Source organism: Diachasmimorpha longicaudata, chromosome 8, assembly GCF_034640455.1.
Source record: "Diachasmimorpha longicaudata isolate KC_UGA_2023 chromosome 8, iyDiaLong2, whole genome shotgun sequence".
NCBI classification, from domain to species: Eukaryota; Metazoa; Arthropoda; class Insecta; order Hymenoptera; family Braconidae; genus Diachasmimorpha; species Diachasmimorpha longicaudata.
This window is the reverse complement of record NC_087232.1, coordinates 7,900,106-7,918,546: the sequence shown is the minus strand read 5'-3', so window position 1 is coordinate 7,918,546 and position 18,441 is coordinate 7,900,106. Positions and strand designations below refer to the sequence as shown.

At 39.8% G+C, this 18,441-nt stretch overlaps 2 protein-coding genes across 2 annotated transcripts; both read left to right on the top strand.

Moving 5' to 3' along the window:
• The first annotated feature begins 5,551 nt into the window (after positions 1-5,551).
• On the top strand, positions 5,552-7,348 carry LOC135165480 (uncharacterized). The gene is made up of 2 exons (XM_064126811.1): positions 5,552-7,048; positions 7,239-7,348. Exons 1-2 carry the CDS (start codon positions 5,698-5,700, stop codon positions 7,244-7,246), a joined length of 1,359 nt encoding a protein of 452 aa, XP_063982881.1. The 5' UTR covers positions 5,552-5,697; the 3' UTR covers positions 7,247-7,348.
• Positions 7,349-8,551: 1,203 nt separating this feature from the next.
• Positions 8,552-12,996, top strand: LOC135165476 (uncharacterized). Its single transcript, XM_064126806.1, has 6 exons — positions 8,552-8,810; positions 8,903-9,118; positions 9,825-9,998; positions 10,106-10,300; positions 10,544-10,986; positions 11,218-12,996. Exons 1-6 carry the CDS (start codon positions 8,552-8,554, stop codon positions 11,566-11,568), a joined length of 1,638 nt encoding a protein of 545 aa, XP_063982876.1. The 3' UTR covers positions 11,569-12,996.
• The last annotated feature ends 5,445 nt before the right edge of the window (positions 12,997-18,441 follow it).

Sequence of the window (18,441 nt, the reverse complement as noted above, 5' to 3'; positions counted from 1 at the left end):
GTTTAACAATTTTTTCTGCTTCCCGATAAAATTCTTATAATTGTTCCTTCCTCTTGTTGGTTGTTCTGAGGAGCGAACTCGAAGATGGTTTATCTAAGAATGGGATCAGCTTCGTTCGCTACGAAATCCACGAGGAGGTACAGAAAAAAATAAACCTCGCATGTTTACACAAACAAGGTAACTTCCAAAAGACAGACAAACACCCTGAGGGTCCAGAGATGGTTGATATCTATGGATGGAAGGACTTATGCACACTCGACTCTTTCGTGTCCATCGGCTATACCCGATTGCCACCCGCTGGGCATTCGTTGATTACCAGGTCGCCAACTCTCTTCATCTCTCTCATTTAACCACAGGATTTTAATTAGCATCGTTTGCCATGAACAAACATTTGCCACAATCCCAGTAGACTGACTCCCTTTAACCTTGCAATTGCGGAATAAAAATTGCGGTGATTTCGGAGTTACTGGGAGAATATTATTAATTAATAGAGTCAATTCGTTTTGACTTGTTTGCTTCGGTAAAATTGATTAATGCATTTGGAGCGACTGGAGTTCTCATGATGGAGACATACTCAATGTCATACAATATTAATATGTAACTGATTATGGGTAATAATCCTTTCGAGAATGAGAAACGAGATAATTAGAAATTTCATTTGAAGAATTATTTTCAAACAGTTTGTAGATTATTTATTCTGTAGCGTCTAGCGACATCTAACAATCGCCCCCACAATTAACCAGCAGAATTCACCCTCTAGGTGATTACAAAATTTCGTCTATAATTTAAGTGGAATAAAAACACTCAACTCTATTAGCCTGAGGAGCATTTAAAACTCATAACCACAGTGCACAATCCAATCCGCTCGTTAATACAGAGCTCCAGCGGACTCTAATCACCGAAGCGTCTTTGATATTTCGCGCAAAAGGTTACAAGATCTCCAGGACAAGTGGAAAAAAAATGAAAAAGTAAGCCGCGAGATGAGCCTAGGCATCAGTAGAATGCATCGATACTCCAATTAATAAAGCCGCCTCTGCAACTCCGCCTACCTCTCGTCTCTCTTTTGCGGTGAGATTGCTTATAGAGCCTACCGCTTTGGTGCACACCGGGGTTTTGTAACATCCCATTGCACGCGAGAAGCCGCCGTTGGTGTTTGCGTGATGAGACATTGTGATAGCCGCGTCCTCTCTTTCGCACGGAAGGTGCACTTGAAAAACAGTTTTAGAAAAGACCGCAAACAAGATTCGTGATCAAGTAGTGGAGACTTATTTATCTGTCACATTTTTTATCTAATATATATTTTTTATTAATAATTCAGTACCAATCAAATGAGAAATAATGAAAATGCCAGGTGAATAAATGAATCCATTGCGTTTTGACGTTGGAGTTAACGAAGTTAATTCAAATACCTGGATGAGATCTATGGACATCACGACGGGGTCAATGAAAATAGATAATGAAAAATCTTGGAAAAATATGGTTATCGAGGGAGGTAAAACGCAACGATGCATGAAAGAATGATGAAAATTGGTTTGAGGAGACACCTTGCGCACCTAGCACGACCCGGACACGCTGTTGTGAGCAACTACACATGTGGTACATAAGCGAAATAGTGGCTTTGAGTATTCCCAGTACCGTTTTGCTGCCACGGAAGGCCACAGCGATAAGACAGGAGTGAATTTTTAGCCGACTTAAACCGGCTCCCTCGTGGCTCGTCACGCCTTCTCTACTTCTGCCCAGGTTATACCTTCAGACCAGATCGACACAGATTATCACTAGATTCCTGTGAGTCATCGCACGCGGTGAAATAGTACCCTTCATCTTGGCAATATTATTTTCATGATAATGGGATCGTCTATCTAAATTGATTGAATTTTTTTTATGTGCAAGCATCGTATCAGCCACCTGAGCATTGGATAATTTTCCAAAAATCAGGATTCGGGCATCATTTCCTCCTGTCAACTATCATTAAAAACAAATTTTGTTTTCAACCCCTCATAGAGCAGTCATATATTTAAGAATGACATTTTAATTTAATTGAAAATTAAAATAATCAAAAATAAACTCATACGTAGAATAATCTTCAAAATGAATGACCGATCAACACGATTAATTCTTGCATTAAAATCCATTTTGCTATGCATCTCGGCAGATGCCAGATCACTGATGCACCAGCACGAAAAAAAGGCAAAACTATTAGGTGGAGCTATCAAGCTGTGATGAATGCTGTCAAAGTTCACTAATCTCATTTGCTTCAAGTATAGCGAAAATTAAACGGTCGACAGTTTGACACTACCACGTGGTGATGTTTTTTTATTGATCTAGTCATCTAATCAGTGAGAGGTAAATTAAAAGTATCGTGAGGCATCTCGGAAGGGAGTGAAATCAGATAGAGAATAACAACCTCACTCGATTATCCACTGATAACGAAATTCCACCAATTTACGGGCATGAAATTCTGAATATCTTTGGTGGAAAAAAATGGTAATTTAATCAGTACACCAGGATATGAACGATAATTTATATGGCCTAGGCAAGAACGTCATCAGTGAGAAAATGTGAACACGAGAGAGCTTAAGCTGGGGAGCTCCTAACGAAGTATTCATCCGCCTCTCGATCCTGATCTGACCCGTAATCCACTGCTGAAAGTGTGTACCCGGGGATGTATCTGTATACATTACCACACTGAGGACACATATGCTCACACGTATTCTAACCGAGCGATACACTCAATATAAACTAACGGTCGTGTGTCGTTAGAGTATTACGGAGTGCATAAAACGAGGAGGAAAGGTCAATCGTCAATAATTAGAGAGACAAAAAAAAATTCTCGTGAAAATAAAATGGAAAATATTGTCGTTGCACTGTAGCTCTAACTATTTTTCCCCCCACCGAGAGCTCGACGGTGACTGGACGTTATTCTTACGACTCAGACCATTGCCCGTTGTGTAAACTAGACACGAGGGAATTCCACACTAAGAAGCCAGTGATTAATGATATCCAGGATCAAAAAAGATCGTTCACCCCTCCAACTCAACGTTCACTCGTGCGAGGGCTAACGATCTGGATTCGCGGGGCGTTGCACACGTTGCGGTAATTGATTCCAGATTAATTCAGGCTTGAGGAGATCATGACAGGATTTAAAATTTTTCACGGAAACACTTGATAATCCCTGCTCGATTTTTTTTTCAAATACGCGGTCGTTTTTTTTTTTTAACGGAGACACTCAAGTTGAAGCTGGGATAGTATTTCAAAGGCTACCGAATATGCGAGAATTTCTGTAGCAATGTAGACAAACGCGACAACGTGTCTCATTTGTCATGGAGGTGACGCTTGTAATGAGTGACACGGACGTTTACAGCTCGTGTTCACATCCAGAAATATCAATGGGGACATTTTTCTGAGATGAGCCACGCCTGAGGTGTTTGGTTGCCTCAAACGACTTATTTTTAATTGAGTAAAAATGTATCATCTCAAACAAAGTTTCCAATGATTTTTGACTCTTTCATCAAAACCAATTTTCTCTCAGCGTTGGGGCGACATTTTTCTTCAAATTATCGACAATACCTAACCCCAAACTAGAATTACCTTCTCCCACCAGTCCGCCGTCATTAAAGTAAAAAGATTTCGACAAAAGTCCACTCACCGAGCTCTCCCCATAAACCTCCCTGCGTGTATGTTCACCGGAGTAATAAAGTCGCTCCGAGACGTTGGGTTTTGTCTCGTACCAATAATGGCTCCACTTCATCAACTCGGTACTCCTCCTTTTCCTCTCCACCTTCCTGTGGGACAGTTTCACAATCCAACGAAAAATAGCGAATGCCCCCTCTCTCTCTCTCTCTCGCTCTCTGACTACTGAGAGGCCATCTGTTTCGTCATTACCAGTGGGCAGTAAACCATGGCTGCTTTATCTCACTTGCACTGAAGAGAAATAGTGGATTTTGTTGGACACTATATTTCCCCCCCGAGTGGCTCTCTCCTCGTCTATCGCCCTCAGCAGCATTCCTTGTCATCTCCCTCGGGTGATACATCGTGTTTCCTTATTTGCCGGACGTGCCGCGGGAAAATCGTCTGAGAAAATCGAGTGATTTGTCCGGGTAGGTGTTAACGACCACTACTTCTCACATTTCTTTTTGTTTTCGTCGGCTGATGATGATGCGGGGAGTGTTGAACTGAAATTAGAAGTGGAACAACAATAACAACAACAATCGCGGATGTTTGGGAATGCGACACCGATTAGAGGTTAGTGGTAGTGATGCAAACGTACGCAGTGGCGCTCCCACTCACCTTACATCCACATATTTTGGGACATTTTCTGATCTAATTACAGAACGATCTGCGACACCAGTCACAATGTGCTATTACCAAAATTGAAACAATCTCTCGACTGAAGGCCTTAACTGGACTTGACTGAAGGGTAAGTCAAAGTCACGTTATCTCGTTTTATTATTTCGCTCGTGAATTTTGAAGAGAAAAATGTTCTCCATCAAAATGTAAATTTGAAAGGTTATAATACTTTGATTTGGAAGAAGTATTAATACTGATGGAATCCTTCGCTTGACTACTCGATGAATATATTGAAAATTCAACGATTCAACTCGTCGATGCATGACAAAATAATTAGACTTCGTTTGTCCCTCGGAAAAATTGATTATTGAACTTTGAGACAAGCGAGGGAAGTGAATCGGGACAATCGAGATGAAAGGTTTCTCGTGTATAGTTATGCGATATCTCGTTCCTTGAGTACCTGGTATGGAGCGTAATGGGGGGGCTTCATTAGCCGGGCTTTAATTACCATCGAGTCCCGAACCGAGAGATCTTTGTCACGAGGGATTGACCAAGAGTATACACCAGCAAGGATGACAACGTTGATAGCGTTATCCGATGGCATGATATTATAGTAAATTAATTTCGTCAAATCCGGCTCGGGCTTGAGGTTAGGGCTCAGCATGATAATAAAAATTAAAAACAATCAAAAGCCCATGAATAATGGAGGATTCATTAATTTTAATAATTCTTTGGGCATAAAAATTGTCATAAATAACTCGAGGTGGTTAATTCGACCATTACTTTTTTAATGAACTGATAAAATAGTTAGGAGTGAGAACGTCCCAGGTAGGAAATGCCAATGTCCACGAAACGGGCCAGGTCTGGCACGAGACTGGCTTGCCAGATCTGGGCCACCAAGCTTGGCCCGAGGCATGGCCAGACCGGCAAAGAGCATGGCTTGCCAGGCTTGGGTCACTAAGCTTGGCCCGTGGTATGGCCAGACTGGCAAAGAGCACGGTTTGCCGGGCTTGGGCAACCACGCTTGACCCGAGGTATGGCCAGACTGGTAAAGAGCATGGCTTGCCAGGCTTGGGTCACCAAGCTTGCCCCGAGACATGGCCAGGCAGACAAGGGGCATGGTTTGCCAGGCTTGGGTCCCATATGGAACAGCATTCCAAAAATTGAATTCTCATGGGGAATGTTCCTTCACTAAATTTTTCGTCCTTTGATTCTCCTTCTTCCGAAGGTACCATTATTTCTTCTGAACATACTATTTCAGGGGAAAATATGCGTGGATATCACCGTATACCACACATTCTATGACAACAGCCCGTAAGATGGCGTGTTGAGTAGTCTGATTGTGGCAGTAGACATGAGTGTCGTGTGCGGCAATTTATTATTTTAATATTACTCTTTTACTATTGTAATATGTCTCAGAGTTCATATTCACGGGTTAAAAAATACAGACATTTTCATCAACTGAAGAAAAAAGAATCTGTAAACGTAGAAGGCGCTAAAGAAAAAACTCCGGATTACAGTGAACGCAATAATGCCGATGAGGAAGAGGTTAGTTTGCCAACAGCCAATGAAATAACTATCCGTAGTGGATCTATTGTGGATCAAATTAGTGGAGATGTCGATGTTCGACATCTCGATGATAATGCTAGTGCTTGTGGTGATAGTTGGTCGGGTGGTGATGGTGATTGTGGCTCGTATAAGCATCTTAATGATTGCATCAGTGAATCCAATAGCAGCGTTGGAGACAGGGATGAACCAATTCTTGGGGGCTCAGGTTGTGATGGTGATTCAGATGACATTGACAATGATTTCAACAAAGTATTCACTGACAGCATTGGAGACAAGAATACACAAACTCTGGACAAATTGGAACCGCGGGGAATGGAGCAAAAAATTAATCAATGGGCAGTGAAATTCAGAAGAGCTACAACAGCAGAAGCAATCGATGAATTGTTAGCCATTTTAAGAAGTGAAGGTTACACATCAATACCCAAGACTACACGGCAGCTTTTGCAAACTCCCCATTGCAGACACCTAACAACCATGAGAGGAGTTCATGAGATTCCAGGTGAATTCATTTATTTGGGAATCGCCTCGGGACTCAGAAAAATAATTTCAACTCAAATTTATCGAGAAAACGACATTTCTCTTCTGGTTCATATTGACGGTATGCAGGTATACCGGAATGCTAAGAAGGAAATTTGGCCAATTTCAATAAAAATACAGCATCCAAATTACACTACCAAACCCTTTGCTGCCGCGATTTATTGTGGGGATGGGAAACCATTATCAGCCACAGAATTCATGACTGATTTTGTTGAAGAGGCCAATGAACTCCAAGAAAATGGTTTGCGCATTGATGACAAGGTTTTTGAGGTGAAAATTGTAGCAATAGTGGCTGATTCGCCAGCTCGAGCATTCATTTGCTGCCACAAAGCTCCTGGAGCCTTCTATGCCTGTGGAAGGTGTTTCACCAAGGGCATTACAGTAGGTTGTGGAAGACGAGGAAAACGCATATATCCAGTGACCAATGCAAATTTACGCACTAAAGTATCCTACGAGACGCGAGTTCAACCAGAACATCATTATGAAGGTTCTGTGTCCCCGCTGCTCTCTTTGGATAGATTCGATCTGACAAAACAAGTGCCATTAGATTTAATGCATTTATTCTATTCTGGTAATATGAAATGGCTGCTGGATAAATGGCTAACGAGAAGTTCAGCCCAGAGGATCAAATTAGCTGATGTTCGTCGGCTTGATGGTATTATGAGGTCATTAAAAGCCGATATCCCTATTGAATTTCAAAGGAAAGAATTTGATGTGAATAATATCTCAAGATGGAAAGCATCACAATTCAAGTTTTTCCTTAATTATTGTGGTATCGTCGTGTTACAAGATTTCTTACCGAAACCTTTACGTTGTCATTTCTCATTATTTGTCTTTGCTAGCAGAATTTTAAACAGTAAGGAATTCGTTAAGGATTTGAGTGAATATGCTGGATCTCTGCTAAAAATTTGTTTCGAGACGTTACCTGATGTTTATAATGATGAAGGGGCTCAAGTTCTCAGTTGGCATAGTATCATCCACGTTGCTAATGATGCCCAATACTTTAAAATTCCTCTGAATGAGCTCTCAGCGTTTTGGGGAGAGAGTTACATTGGTTTATTTAAAAAACTCGTTCATTCTTCGATAAAACCACTCACACAAATTATCAACAGACTAACTGAGATGGAGTCTGGAGGAACCATGGTAATTAATCAGAAACACATACTGAGTGATTGGGTTATCGCGAGAAAGCCTACAACGATGATAATTGATGGGGAAATTCATTTAACATCAAATATGATCAACATCAATGGTCTAACCTTGACGACAAGTCATCCAAATAACGTGGTACTCCTAGATATTGAGAAAGTTTTCGTAATTTCACAAATTCTCGTTAAATCAGGAAAATCCAAAATTTGTGATGATCTTACTGGTATATATATTTTCGGACACCAGGAAAGAGGCGTTTAGTTATCCAGACTTTTCCAGTCGAGTAGGAATATTCTACATTAAGTCCTGGGCAGCTGAAATGACATGTAAGAAGGCACACAAAATTAAACACAAATGTGCTTTATTAAATGTAACTGGACGACAATACGCCATATCCCTCCTCCACTAGAAAATAACGTAAAAATTGTTCGCATTGTGAAATGCAGTTTTTTTTTGGTAAGAGGGTATATGAATGAGGGTATATGTTTTAGTTGAACTCGTGATTAAAATTGTGGAAGAAACAAACAATTTTATGTTTTAAATCAACAATCGACATGAAAATCCGATCATCGAGGTCGTTAGAAAATTTCAATAGTGGAGTCGTTACATGCAAGTGGGACATAAATCGGTTAGATCTGGCGTCCGTGTACATAACCTTTCATAATTGCTCGTATCATCCGTTTATCGGGCTTTTTGTCTCAAATTCGGATTTCACCAACTAAGTTGACGGTAAATTACAAGAAGTGAGAATTTAATGTGAATTAAATGTGTGTTAAGTGTTTGACAGATATTTGTGATATAATCGTTTTGAAGGAATAGTGGCGCTAAAAAAGAAGCATCAGTGGGGTGATGACAAAAAACCGTTCAAAACACATGGAAATAGAAACGCAATTTTTTCTGTTAAATAATAAGCTATATGCATCATTCTGCAAAGTTATCAGTTTATATGAAACTACTCGAAAACACCAGGTTCAATTGTACGAATCGTGATTTTTTTTCATAACCTAAAATGTCGGAAACCTCACATCCATCTCGCGATCCAAAAAATCTCAGCGAACCATTCGCAGTCATCGAATTTCTCGAGAAAAACGAAAAAGGGCTACCATGCATTGATTTGGTGCCGAAAAAATGGTTTAATAGTGCAGAAGAAGACACCTGTAAATTCCCACCGACAACTGAATATCATCTACTTGACGACTACTTGGAAAAATTGCACTCGCCCAAGGACTCTTGGCAAAGTTATCCATTTTGCTTCATCACCGGAGCAGGTACAAAAATTGAAATGACTCCACTTATAACTTGATGAATTGCTCGATGGGTTCATTTCAATATTAAAGGATCATATGTTGATTGTGTTCAGCTGATTTGGATCAGGGTCGCAGAAGATTAAAAAAGGCCCAAGTAACTCTCAACTGTGAGACAACCGATGGTGAAAATGATCGAAAGGGGGGGAGGTCCGAAACTTCCTCGAAAGCAAAAATTTCAGCAAAACCCTTAACTGCATCAAAGTCTCAACTAAACAACATCTTTAGTACTAAAATCCCGATTCCACCTAGAAATCAAACTCCAAAGTCTGGTAAGTCCTGTTAATATGAAGTAAAAGTCAATTATCAACAATTATAACCACTCTTAACCCCAATTATTCATCCCCAATTTATTCAACTCTCGTATTTAACATCAAAAGACCCATCGTTCCCTAAATTGGGAATTAGATTGACCGAATTTTTGAAATCTTTTACAAAATAAATATTAATTATGTATCTGTGCAGTCATTACATGTGTATTTGTCTCGAAACATCGTTTTAAGAGAGAATCGCATTGAATGATTTTATAAGAAAATTTTTATTATGTTGTGGTCGAAAAATATTAGGTTATTTTTTTTTATTGCAATTCTTTACTCATCAAAAAATTGAGTCGCTAACAGAAATCACTACGTGCGAACAAGATAAAGTGGAAAATTTATGATTTACACTTGATATGATTGTTTATACATAAAAGCATTGGAATGTTGAGGGGACGAGAAACGTTCCATTTTTCCCCACCATCTCTTATGTAGGAAAGCATTATAATTCTGTTGTGAAGAGGTAAATCAAAGTGAACATCTACGGAAAATGGTAAAATTTTGATAGAAACCTTTTTTGTAGGAGCGATAGGTTCTACAAAAAAAATATTTTTTCAAATGCATGCATTCTTTCCCCACTTTGAAATAGCTATAAAAAACAAAGGCTGGAGACAACTTACGTTGTGTTACTACTTCACTACAAACTTGTAAAATTTCGTAGGTATACAAGCAAAACCAAAGACAAGATTTCAAAGCATTTACCAGAGTGGATCTGACTCTGAAGACGAAAATCATGATTGTCTTATAGCTAATCCTGAGGAGATTCGAGCCTCAAAGGCTCAAAATAATTCTGGCTTTTTGCAAATGTCGAGTAAATCGCGATCTGTACCAACAGGTAATAAATCAATTTTGAGGTAATATGGGACTGTAGCACGTAATTCTAAGTTCGTGTTAATTAAATGATCCGGTCAGGGATAAATCATCATTTTCAATAATTTCCAGGTGCATGTTTATCATTTAAACAGCGGTCAAGGAAGAATATTACTTTGCTTAAAGACGTCGAAACTGATGAATCTGAGAGCAATGATTCCTCCGATGGAATTCTGCAGTCACCTACAAAATCGATGGACTCAGCGAGAAATACAAGAAAAGAACTTCATTTGACACCTCCTTCACCACTAGTCCATAACGCTTCAGGTAAAATCGGCTCGGATATTCCATGACCAATCATCGGCCAAGTTCCTCCCGCATGAAAAAATTTATATTTATAAATATTTGAAAATGGTCCAATTTATATTTTGAACATTCTTTACAAAATTCGGAACTTATATAGAATTAGATTATATTATATATTTTTGGTGGGGGCTTGGGTAGTTTTTTTTTCATCTGATGCTGCTACCCATCAATTTATATCGTTTGGTCCTCCTTTAATTTCATAAGGTAACCGAAAAAGGCGTGCATCGTCTACTACACGCGCTGAAGACGGATTGAATTCGATTGTGAGCCCAGGAACTCCAAAAACTTCACGATCAATGATGGTACCCCCTGCTAAGATGCCAAAAATGCTGGGACCACAAAACCAGTTGTCATCTAGTCATTATGCTGATAATGAACGTCGAATCCTGAACTCCCTTCGAGATTACTTTGATCAGCAATTAGATGAAAAGCTCGAAAATTTAAGACGCAGGATGGCTTACGATTTAAAGCAGTCTATGAATGAGCTCAAGACCACAATCATTGGCACTAATCTAGCCCCAGCTTCTGGTCCTAGCTTGCTTGAAATACAGAAGCAGATGTCTACGCCACTACCATTTGAAATGGATGATAAGTTCCAGGAATACGAAGCGATATTGACAACGGACCCAAATCTCGTAGAAACACTGGTAATATATCTGAAATTGATCGTTTTTCTTCTTTTTTATGTAAAATCAATAAATTGGGCGGTGACACATGCACTGGGTTCGTTTTCTGGTGATGAAAAAATCTTTCATCACCGGGACTCAAGTCTACGTCACTGGAACGCTTTGGTTATAGAACCAACCCGCTGGCGATGAGCCCAAAGATGTCTTCTCATGTTCATAAATTCAAAAAAATTTCCCTTCTTTTATTTTTAGCGATTATTCATGAGAGTTTTGATAAGCAATAAAAAAGAGATGAAAATATGTGTTTCCACTATCCTATCTGCGGTTCTGAGGAAGACAGTGTCACTGCACTATTCTGGTTACGGAAAGGAAGCTGGCGGAAAGAAAAAGAAAAATGTTTATAACACTACAGTATGCAAAGTACTGATTGATGTGATAATTGAGGTAATAGGATCCAGCACTGATGAGAAGAAGATAATGTCAGAAGTAAGTACTTGGTTGTCACGTTCTGGCGATCGAGAGGGTGGGCGTAAGGAACGACAACGCGGGTCAAGTCATCATAACGAGAATAATTCAGTTTGTTCCTTTGATACCAATCGATAATACTTCATTTTTCCGGGATAAATGGAATTGTAAAATCACTGTGTTAATATGACTCCATTAGTTCATTTTCGTAATTGTATTAGTTGTGATATTCTTGATAAAAGGTACGATTAATAGGAAAAGTTTATATTATCAATATATTTTTATCGCGAGGCGTTTCATTGGGCAGAATATATATTAATATATGAATATTGTTTAGTATTCGGCTGTCATTGAAGTATTAATTATATTTATTATATTTCTCCTGGCGAGGTCGGAAATCCAGAAGATGGAAATAACAATTGGAAAATGTGATGTATCTTAGCATAATAAAGTATTTTCTATGTCATTTCCTCATAAGTTAGATCACGGGAATAAATATCCGTTGTTGGTTCAGGGATTAAATATTATGTCCAAAAGTTTAAAGGGAAAAATAATAAGTGGATTTTTAATTTTTAAGAAAAATTCTAATGAAAGTAATTTCAGCCATTGAGAGCTGTTTTCAGTATTTGGTGATTCAAGTCAAATAATATTTATAAGGTTGAAGTTTCACAATCGGACTGCGTCCATATTCCCCAAAGATTTCAAATTTAAGGGTTGAAATTAATTAGTTATATGTAATCCTATCCAAGACTTTTTTATATTTCTAAGTTTGTTTGAAAGAGTGAATATAATAAGCAATATTATATAGAACTAGCACACAATCAATGCAACTAAATATCATTCTGTGTTCCGGAGTTGCAGATGGAGAAGACATTATTGTAAAAAAAGGACGTCTTTCCGAGATGAAAAAATAATTCTTATCAGGATAATTCGTATCAGCAATTGTCTATGGATATAAGAATTAATTCTTATCATCCATAGCGGAATAAATTATCCATAATATTGCTATTATAATGACTGTTTTCATGCTTGAATTGAAGCACGATAATTTATCAATTCTAAACTACTAATTTAAAAAATAACATTGGTGCGTTATTTTGTTGGATATTTTGTTAATACAATCTTCGAATTCTGAAGACTGACTGCTAATATTATTAGATTGTAAGAGAGAGTTTATTAAGACTTAATATGGTATGTCGTATTAAATTTCGGATTCAAATGATCTACGTAGATTATTTATTTTAAAAGCGGATGAAAATAATCCACAAAAGATTTTTCTACAATTTATACCTGCAATCATTTTTTTGAGTTTTCATATTCTGTTCGCGGAAAAATCTCATAGTTGTGATTATCTTTCATGAAAATTGGAGATACAAACACTGCATATCTTTAACTGTTCAACCAAAATCGGATGAAAACATGTACTATGTCGATAGGAGGAAAAAAGTTTTTGATTGGCTGAGTTTTTTTGTCAATAGATTTAATAAATTTAAATATAAGTTTTGTCACATAATAAAACTGTTTTCTGTATAATGTTGAAGGTAATAAATACATGTCTGCTTATCAGATATACCGTTCATATATTTATTGGTGATTCTGAACCCAATACAGGCAACGGTTGGAGCCTGGCCACAGCTCTGGTCGTAAATCTGGGCCAATTTCGGGCCGAATGGTCAGCCCAGAATGCGGCCAAAGTTCGGCAATAGGTCTGGGCCAATTTCGGGCCGAATGGTAAGCCCAGAGTGCGGCCAAAGTTCGGCAACAGGCCTGGGCCAATTTCGGGCCGAATGGTAAGCCCAGAGTGCGGCCAAAGTACGGCGACCGAAGTCTGGCCAAAGTTCGGTCCCAGGCCTGGCCCCGTGTTATCATCCCAGGGTCTAGCCAAGTTCGGCGCGAGTTTGGCTGGAGCCCGGGTGCCGAGCTACGGCAGCTCGGCGGCCGTGCTTGTACCAAGGTTGGCCCATTCGTTTTTTCCTACCTGGGGTGCCAGTGGCACGCCACCAGAATTTCGTTCGTTAATCTCGCTTTGTCCACGCGAGACCAGGGGAATTGTTGAAGCAATAACATTAATCCAGAAGGCAAGTCCGTGACCAGAGGGTGGTTAGACCGTAGACCTGGCTATTTTGAGCTAGGAATAACCACCTTACACGACTGTCTACGAGGATCTTCTAGCTGGTGGAGTAATCCCCGGTGGTCAAGGTCCCGAGGTATTCGTATAAACCACTCATACGACGCGCCAGCCTCCCTTCTCTCGGCTTTAACTGCGTTGTCCTTCATTGAGATGAGGGAAGGGGGAGGACTTGTCTTGTCCTAGAATGGGAAAATGTGGTCAACTGGCCCTCGGTCCTTGGTGTAATTTTAATAAGCCGTATTACGGAGGAGACGCTAGCGCAAAATTGGACATTTCGCTTTTTGTTTTGGTTTTCAATGAGAAAAATTATCTTTTATATATTTATATATATTTCTAGGGAAAAATCCGTTACATATATAGTAAATAATTTTTTTTCCTGAGTTAAATCTTGAAGATGATTTCAATTTTTGTAAAATTGTCTTTGTTATTATTCGTACTCAAAAAATTATACCTGATGAAGTGATTTAATCGCTTCAAAAGAATCTCATTAATAACATCATTTAATTGGAAAATTGGGGAGTGTCGCGAACAAATGCGGTGTCGAGCTTTTAATGAATCTCCACTCCCCCCAGTGGGTATATTCCCCGGTAAGAGGCGTTATGCTCGTGTACAAAGCTCGCGGAGGGCCTCGTCGCTCAGTCCTGGGGATTAAGTGGGGCAATCTGCGGTCGCCTTTTTTTTCATCTCAAAAAAAAATAACCAAACCTCCACTTACGGCACCCATCGATCGTCATAAATTCGAGGGTAGCCCGCGCGGATTAACTTGAGAGTAAAAAAATGTATTCATTATTTTTCCTGCTCTAGTTTTATTGCGAGATGGTCGTTGTCAAATTCTATTTGCATAACTTAATTAGGGGATTGTGAGCATTGCAGTAGTTTTTTTTATTTATTTCCCACTCGCCTTTCTTTTTGTGCTTCGTATGACTTCAGCAGAATATATCTACCAAAAATTATTATAATTTTATTGCAAAATGATTGACAGAAAAATCTATGCCATTATATGATTGGCGAAGTGTTTTTAATCATTCAAAACTTGAAATTATGTACCAACTACAAAAGCACTCCTAGTACCCACTCTGAAAAACCATTTTCCCACCCATTTTACTCGCAACAACGAGTCCACATCTTAAAGTTATCCCGAACTTTCAAGGCGCGTTGGCAGTTGATTTATCGGACTCATTACTAAGCGAGTGAAAGAGGAGTGCAGAGGGGTTGGAAGAAGACCAACAGGGTTGTTCTAGATGGCTCGGCTTCTTCAAACTCTCACTCAAACCCCTCCCCACAGTAGCGTGTTTTACAAGACGGCATTAATTGCTCGAATTAAATATGCACCTCCCCCCTGGCACCCCTCTCTCTTTTACTTGCCAGTAATTTATTTCGGTTTCCGCACGAGCACTTTAAAGTCCTCGGGCGCGATTCCGGCACATCCCGGTTTTCCTCGAGTCCTCACTCCCCTTTTTTCCCATGGAAAATTTTCGCATTTCGTTAGTAATCGCGCCCCCGATTTAACATGATGGAATTTCTAACCCATGAATTAATGTATATCGGCCTGATTATTCGGGTTTCAACGTTGTTTTTGGTCTGAGGAATGATGAGTACAGATGGTAGTTAATCACGAAAAATATCGCTACAAATGGGTGGGAAGGGCCTGTACTGTAACCTCACCGTGACGAAATCACTCGACATCGGGTCGTGGTCACAAAATTGAAAAATTTACCGTGACCGCGTGAATTGTAGGAGGGTCACAACCGACGTGACAAGTTCTACCGAAATTCATTTGAAGTGCGAGATAGATAATCTTAATTATCCTGTAAATTACACTGTTTGAAAATTACTATTATCAAGAATTATTTATTCGCTTGAACTTTTGGTACATTTTATTATTGAAAAATTCACTGAAGTCTGGATTGAATTTTAAAAGACAAAATTTATTGGAAGATATCGTCATTGAGTTACGAAAATATATGCAATTAAGATCGATGCCAGGCGCGAAGCCTCCAGTCCCCTCAATTTTAATTTGTCGTACGATAATTGCGCGTGCCGAATGACCCTCGACCCACGTCGACATAAATCATCATCCAGCAAGCATCGCACGGTCCGATAATTTAACGCTTACGCCATTTTCCCCAGCGAGGGATTACTCATTCGTCCAGTACCAATCAATGTGCAATTGATTATGCTGTACCAACTTTCCACGAATTACCCCGATTCCGTCTATTAAAATCACCTAAAATACCGCAGAACGTCACCTGAACTACCAAATACATCGGAATTAACCGTCAAAACGGACTATCCCGTCTATTACACCGATGGAAATTAATATTGATGGTTTAATTGACCTGATGCTCATCCAACTGTCATTGCTCCTCACCAATTTTCGAATCCGTCAGTGGCCGATGTAAATAGAGCAGCCGTTTACAATGCGAGACAACTTCACCAACCGATGCACTATTTTGACAGGAGCTAACGAGTTAATCTAGTTGGCTCCTCTGACATTCATCGGCGAGAACTCGTTTTCCCGGATTTTTATTGACATTCCGCGCACCTGCATTTCTGGAATCAAGATTAATGTCTCCAGATAACACAATTTTCACAGGCGATAATGATGTGTTTGAATGAATTAATTTCCCTGACGTCGACTATTTGATTTCATTCTTCGGTTAATTCGTAATTTCTGTTCGGGTGAGTGATTAATAGCCATCAATTGATTTATAGTGCTTCTAAATGAATGTACCGGCATTCGTAGATGTCTTTCACGTGTGGGTTTTTTCTTGGCCTTCAGGAGGCCCACAAATACAAAAAAAAACCTTCCCCCAGGTTCAAAATTCGATTTTCCCCTGGAATAAATCCAAGACCTGCTCCCTGGCTGCTGTTACGGATCCTCATCGTTGCCGCGACGACATTCCGAGAAAATAAAGTTCTCGCTACCCAGGACAACCACCAATTGACAAAACTAACGGACAATCTACTCGGCCCTTGAGGCACATCCGGCACATACCACCTTGGCACATCGACCAATTAAGGTCGTAAAGGGTGTAAACATATCCATATACGTTAGCGATAGATTCCTGGAAAAAAAAATGTTGAACCTGAGGTGATGTCCTAGCGGAGGAAGTCCTGGACTCGGGGATACACTCCTGGTGATTCACAGTGTGCGCACAAGCTATCGATCTCCTTAATTCTTGATCGGGAGTTAACGAGACACTGCCGCTGGCTGGACAAGTAAATTACCCGGGCTCGTCGTTATATCCAATGCGCCTCTTCACTATTCGCCTTTCGGCTTTAGCCATCCGCGTCGCAGTGAGGCATGATGCATAGAGTGTATTTTCTATGGGGGGAGCTCCATTCGCATCACACATGATGCGAACTAACGGAGGACCGTTAGAGCATACACAACACCCAGAGGAAATACCTGCGTGTGGATGAAGGACGCGAAAAGGATTGGAGAGTTGTTCAACTGGAGGCGAGATACTCCACAATCCCTCCAAGCAAATTGAATAATCAGAGGGTATTGGATATGCATTGGATCAGGTATTTAATTGAGAAAAAGGTATTCGTCCTCTACGATATTTTACCTTTCGTCCTTGACTACAAGTTTTACCCATGCAAGTCGACCTCATTGATTGACCCTCTCAGTCCCATTGATCAAAATTCACATGACGAGAAGTGAAATCAATTTGCTGAGCAAAACATCTGATAATTGCATGCTTGAATCAATTTTTCCGAGAGTCTTGAGGCCTCAAATCAGAGATAATTCTACATTTAAAAAACGTCTCGTTGGAAACAATTGTTTTCTTGCCACTCTTGCCATTAATAAACAGCCCCCTCTCGGCGGCTTGAAATATTTTCTTTCACGTCTGCAATAAGGACTGGCGCCACAGTATTCTCCATAGTTCCTCACCTCCTCCCCTCCCAACCCCAACAAAAAATGTGCGAGCCCCGATGAGTCGTAACACAACACCCAATGGGCAAAAAAAGCCCAACTTTTACTGAAAATATAATACATGAAAGCCGATTTCCAAGTACGAACAATGAAAAACATTCACGCTCACATTTATGTCCCGGTAATGCAATATACACGATTATATTTCTGTTTTGGTCGAGAGGAGATTATGAAGCCACAATGATATGAGGATGGAAATGGAAACTGTAAGAGAACTCTGAGTGAGGATCGAGATAGCGGTTTTATTGTCCTGAAATGGGACGGAGGCAGGTGTTTACGATAACAAATCGAGCCTGGTAGCCCCCGATGCTGTTTAACTGTTCATTTTGATCCCTTTCCGTCCCCTCTCTCCTGACCACCCCTATGTTTTCTGGTCTTCAGCCTCAAGGACCACCAGAAGAGTTTAATTGAATTAAACACCGATCATCAGTCGGCCGATCATCAATTTATCGAAAGAATGATGATAAAAATATTCAAGTGTACTTTCACGATAACGAGAATTAGCCACTGCCCCACGGCAATATTCTGTATCAACCAGTGATCGGTGTGCGTGAATAGTACGTGCGTGAAAGGCTAAAGGTATTTTCCAACCGCTGGGAAAGTTCCCCTCCGTGTTTTTTGTATATAACTATTATCGTTGAGAGTAATTTAAAGTGATTTGAATTATAGGGAATTGAATGAGGTATTACTATGTTGTCGTTCGCCATCAGAAAGTCTGTGTTTCAATGAGATTTAATGTTTTGTTATTGCTGAGACATTAAAAAGGCCTTGAACGATCCTGAGTAAATATACTTGTGGGAGCCTGGGAGACGACAGCCGTGAGTCAATATTATCGGAATGAGATTGCAGAGGTTTTTGCCAGGGGGACAATCGAAATGCCGAATGATTTTTTTCCTGGTCGAGGACAGATCTTTAAAACGTAATTGAAGACTATTAA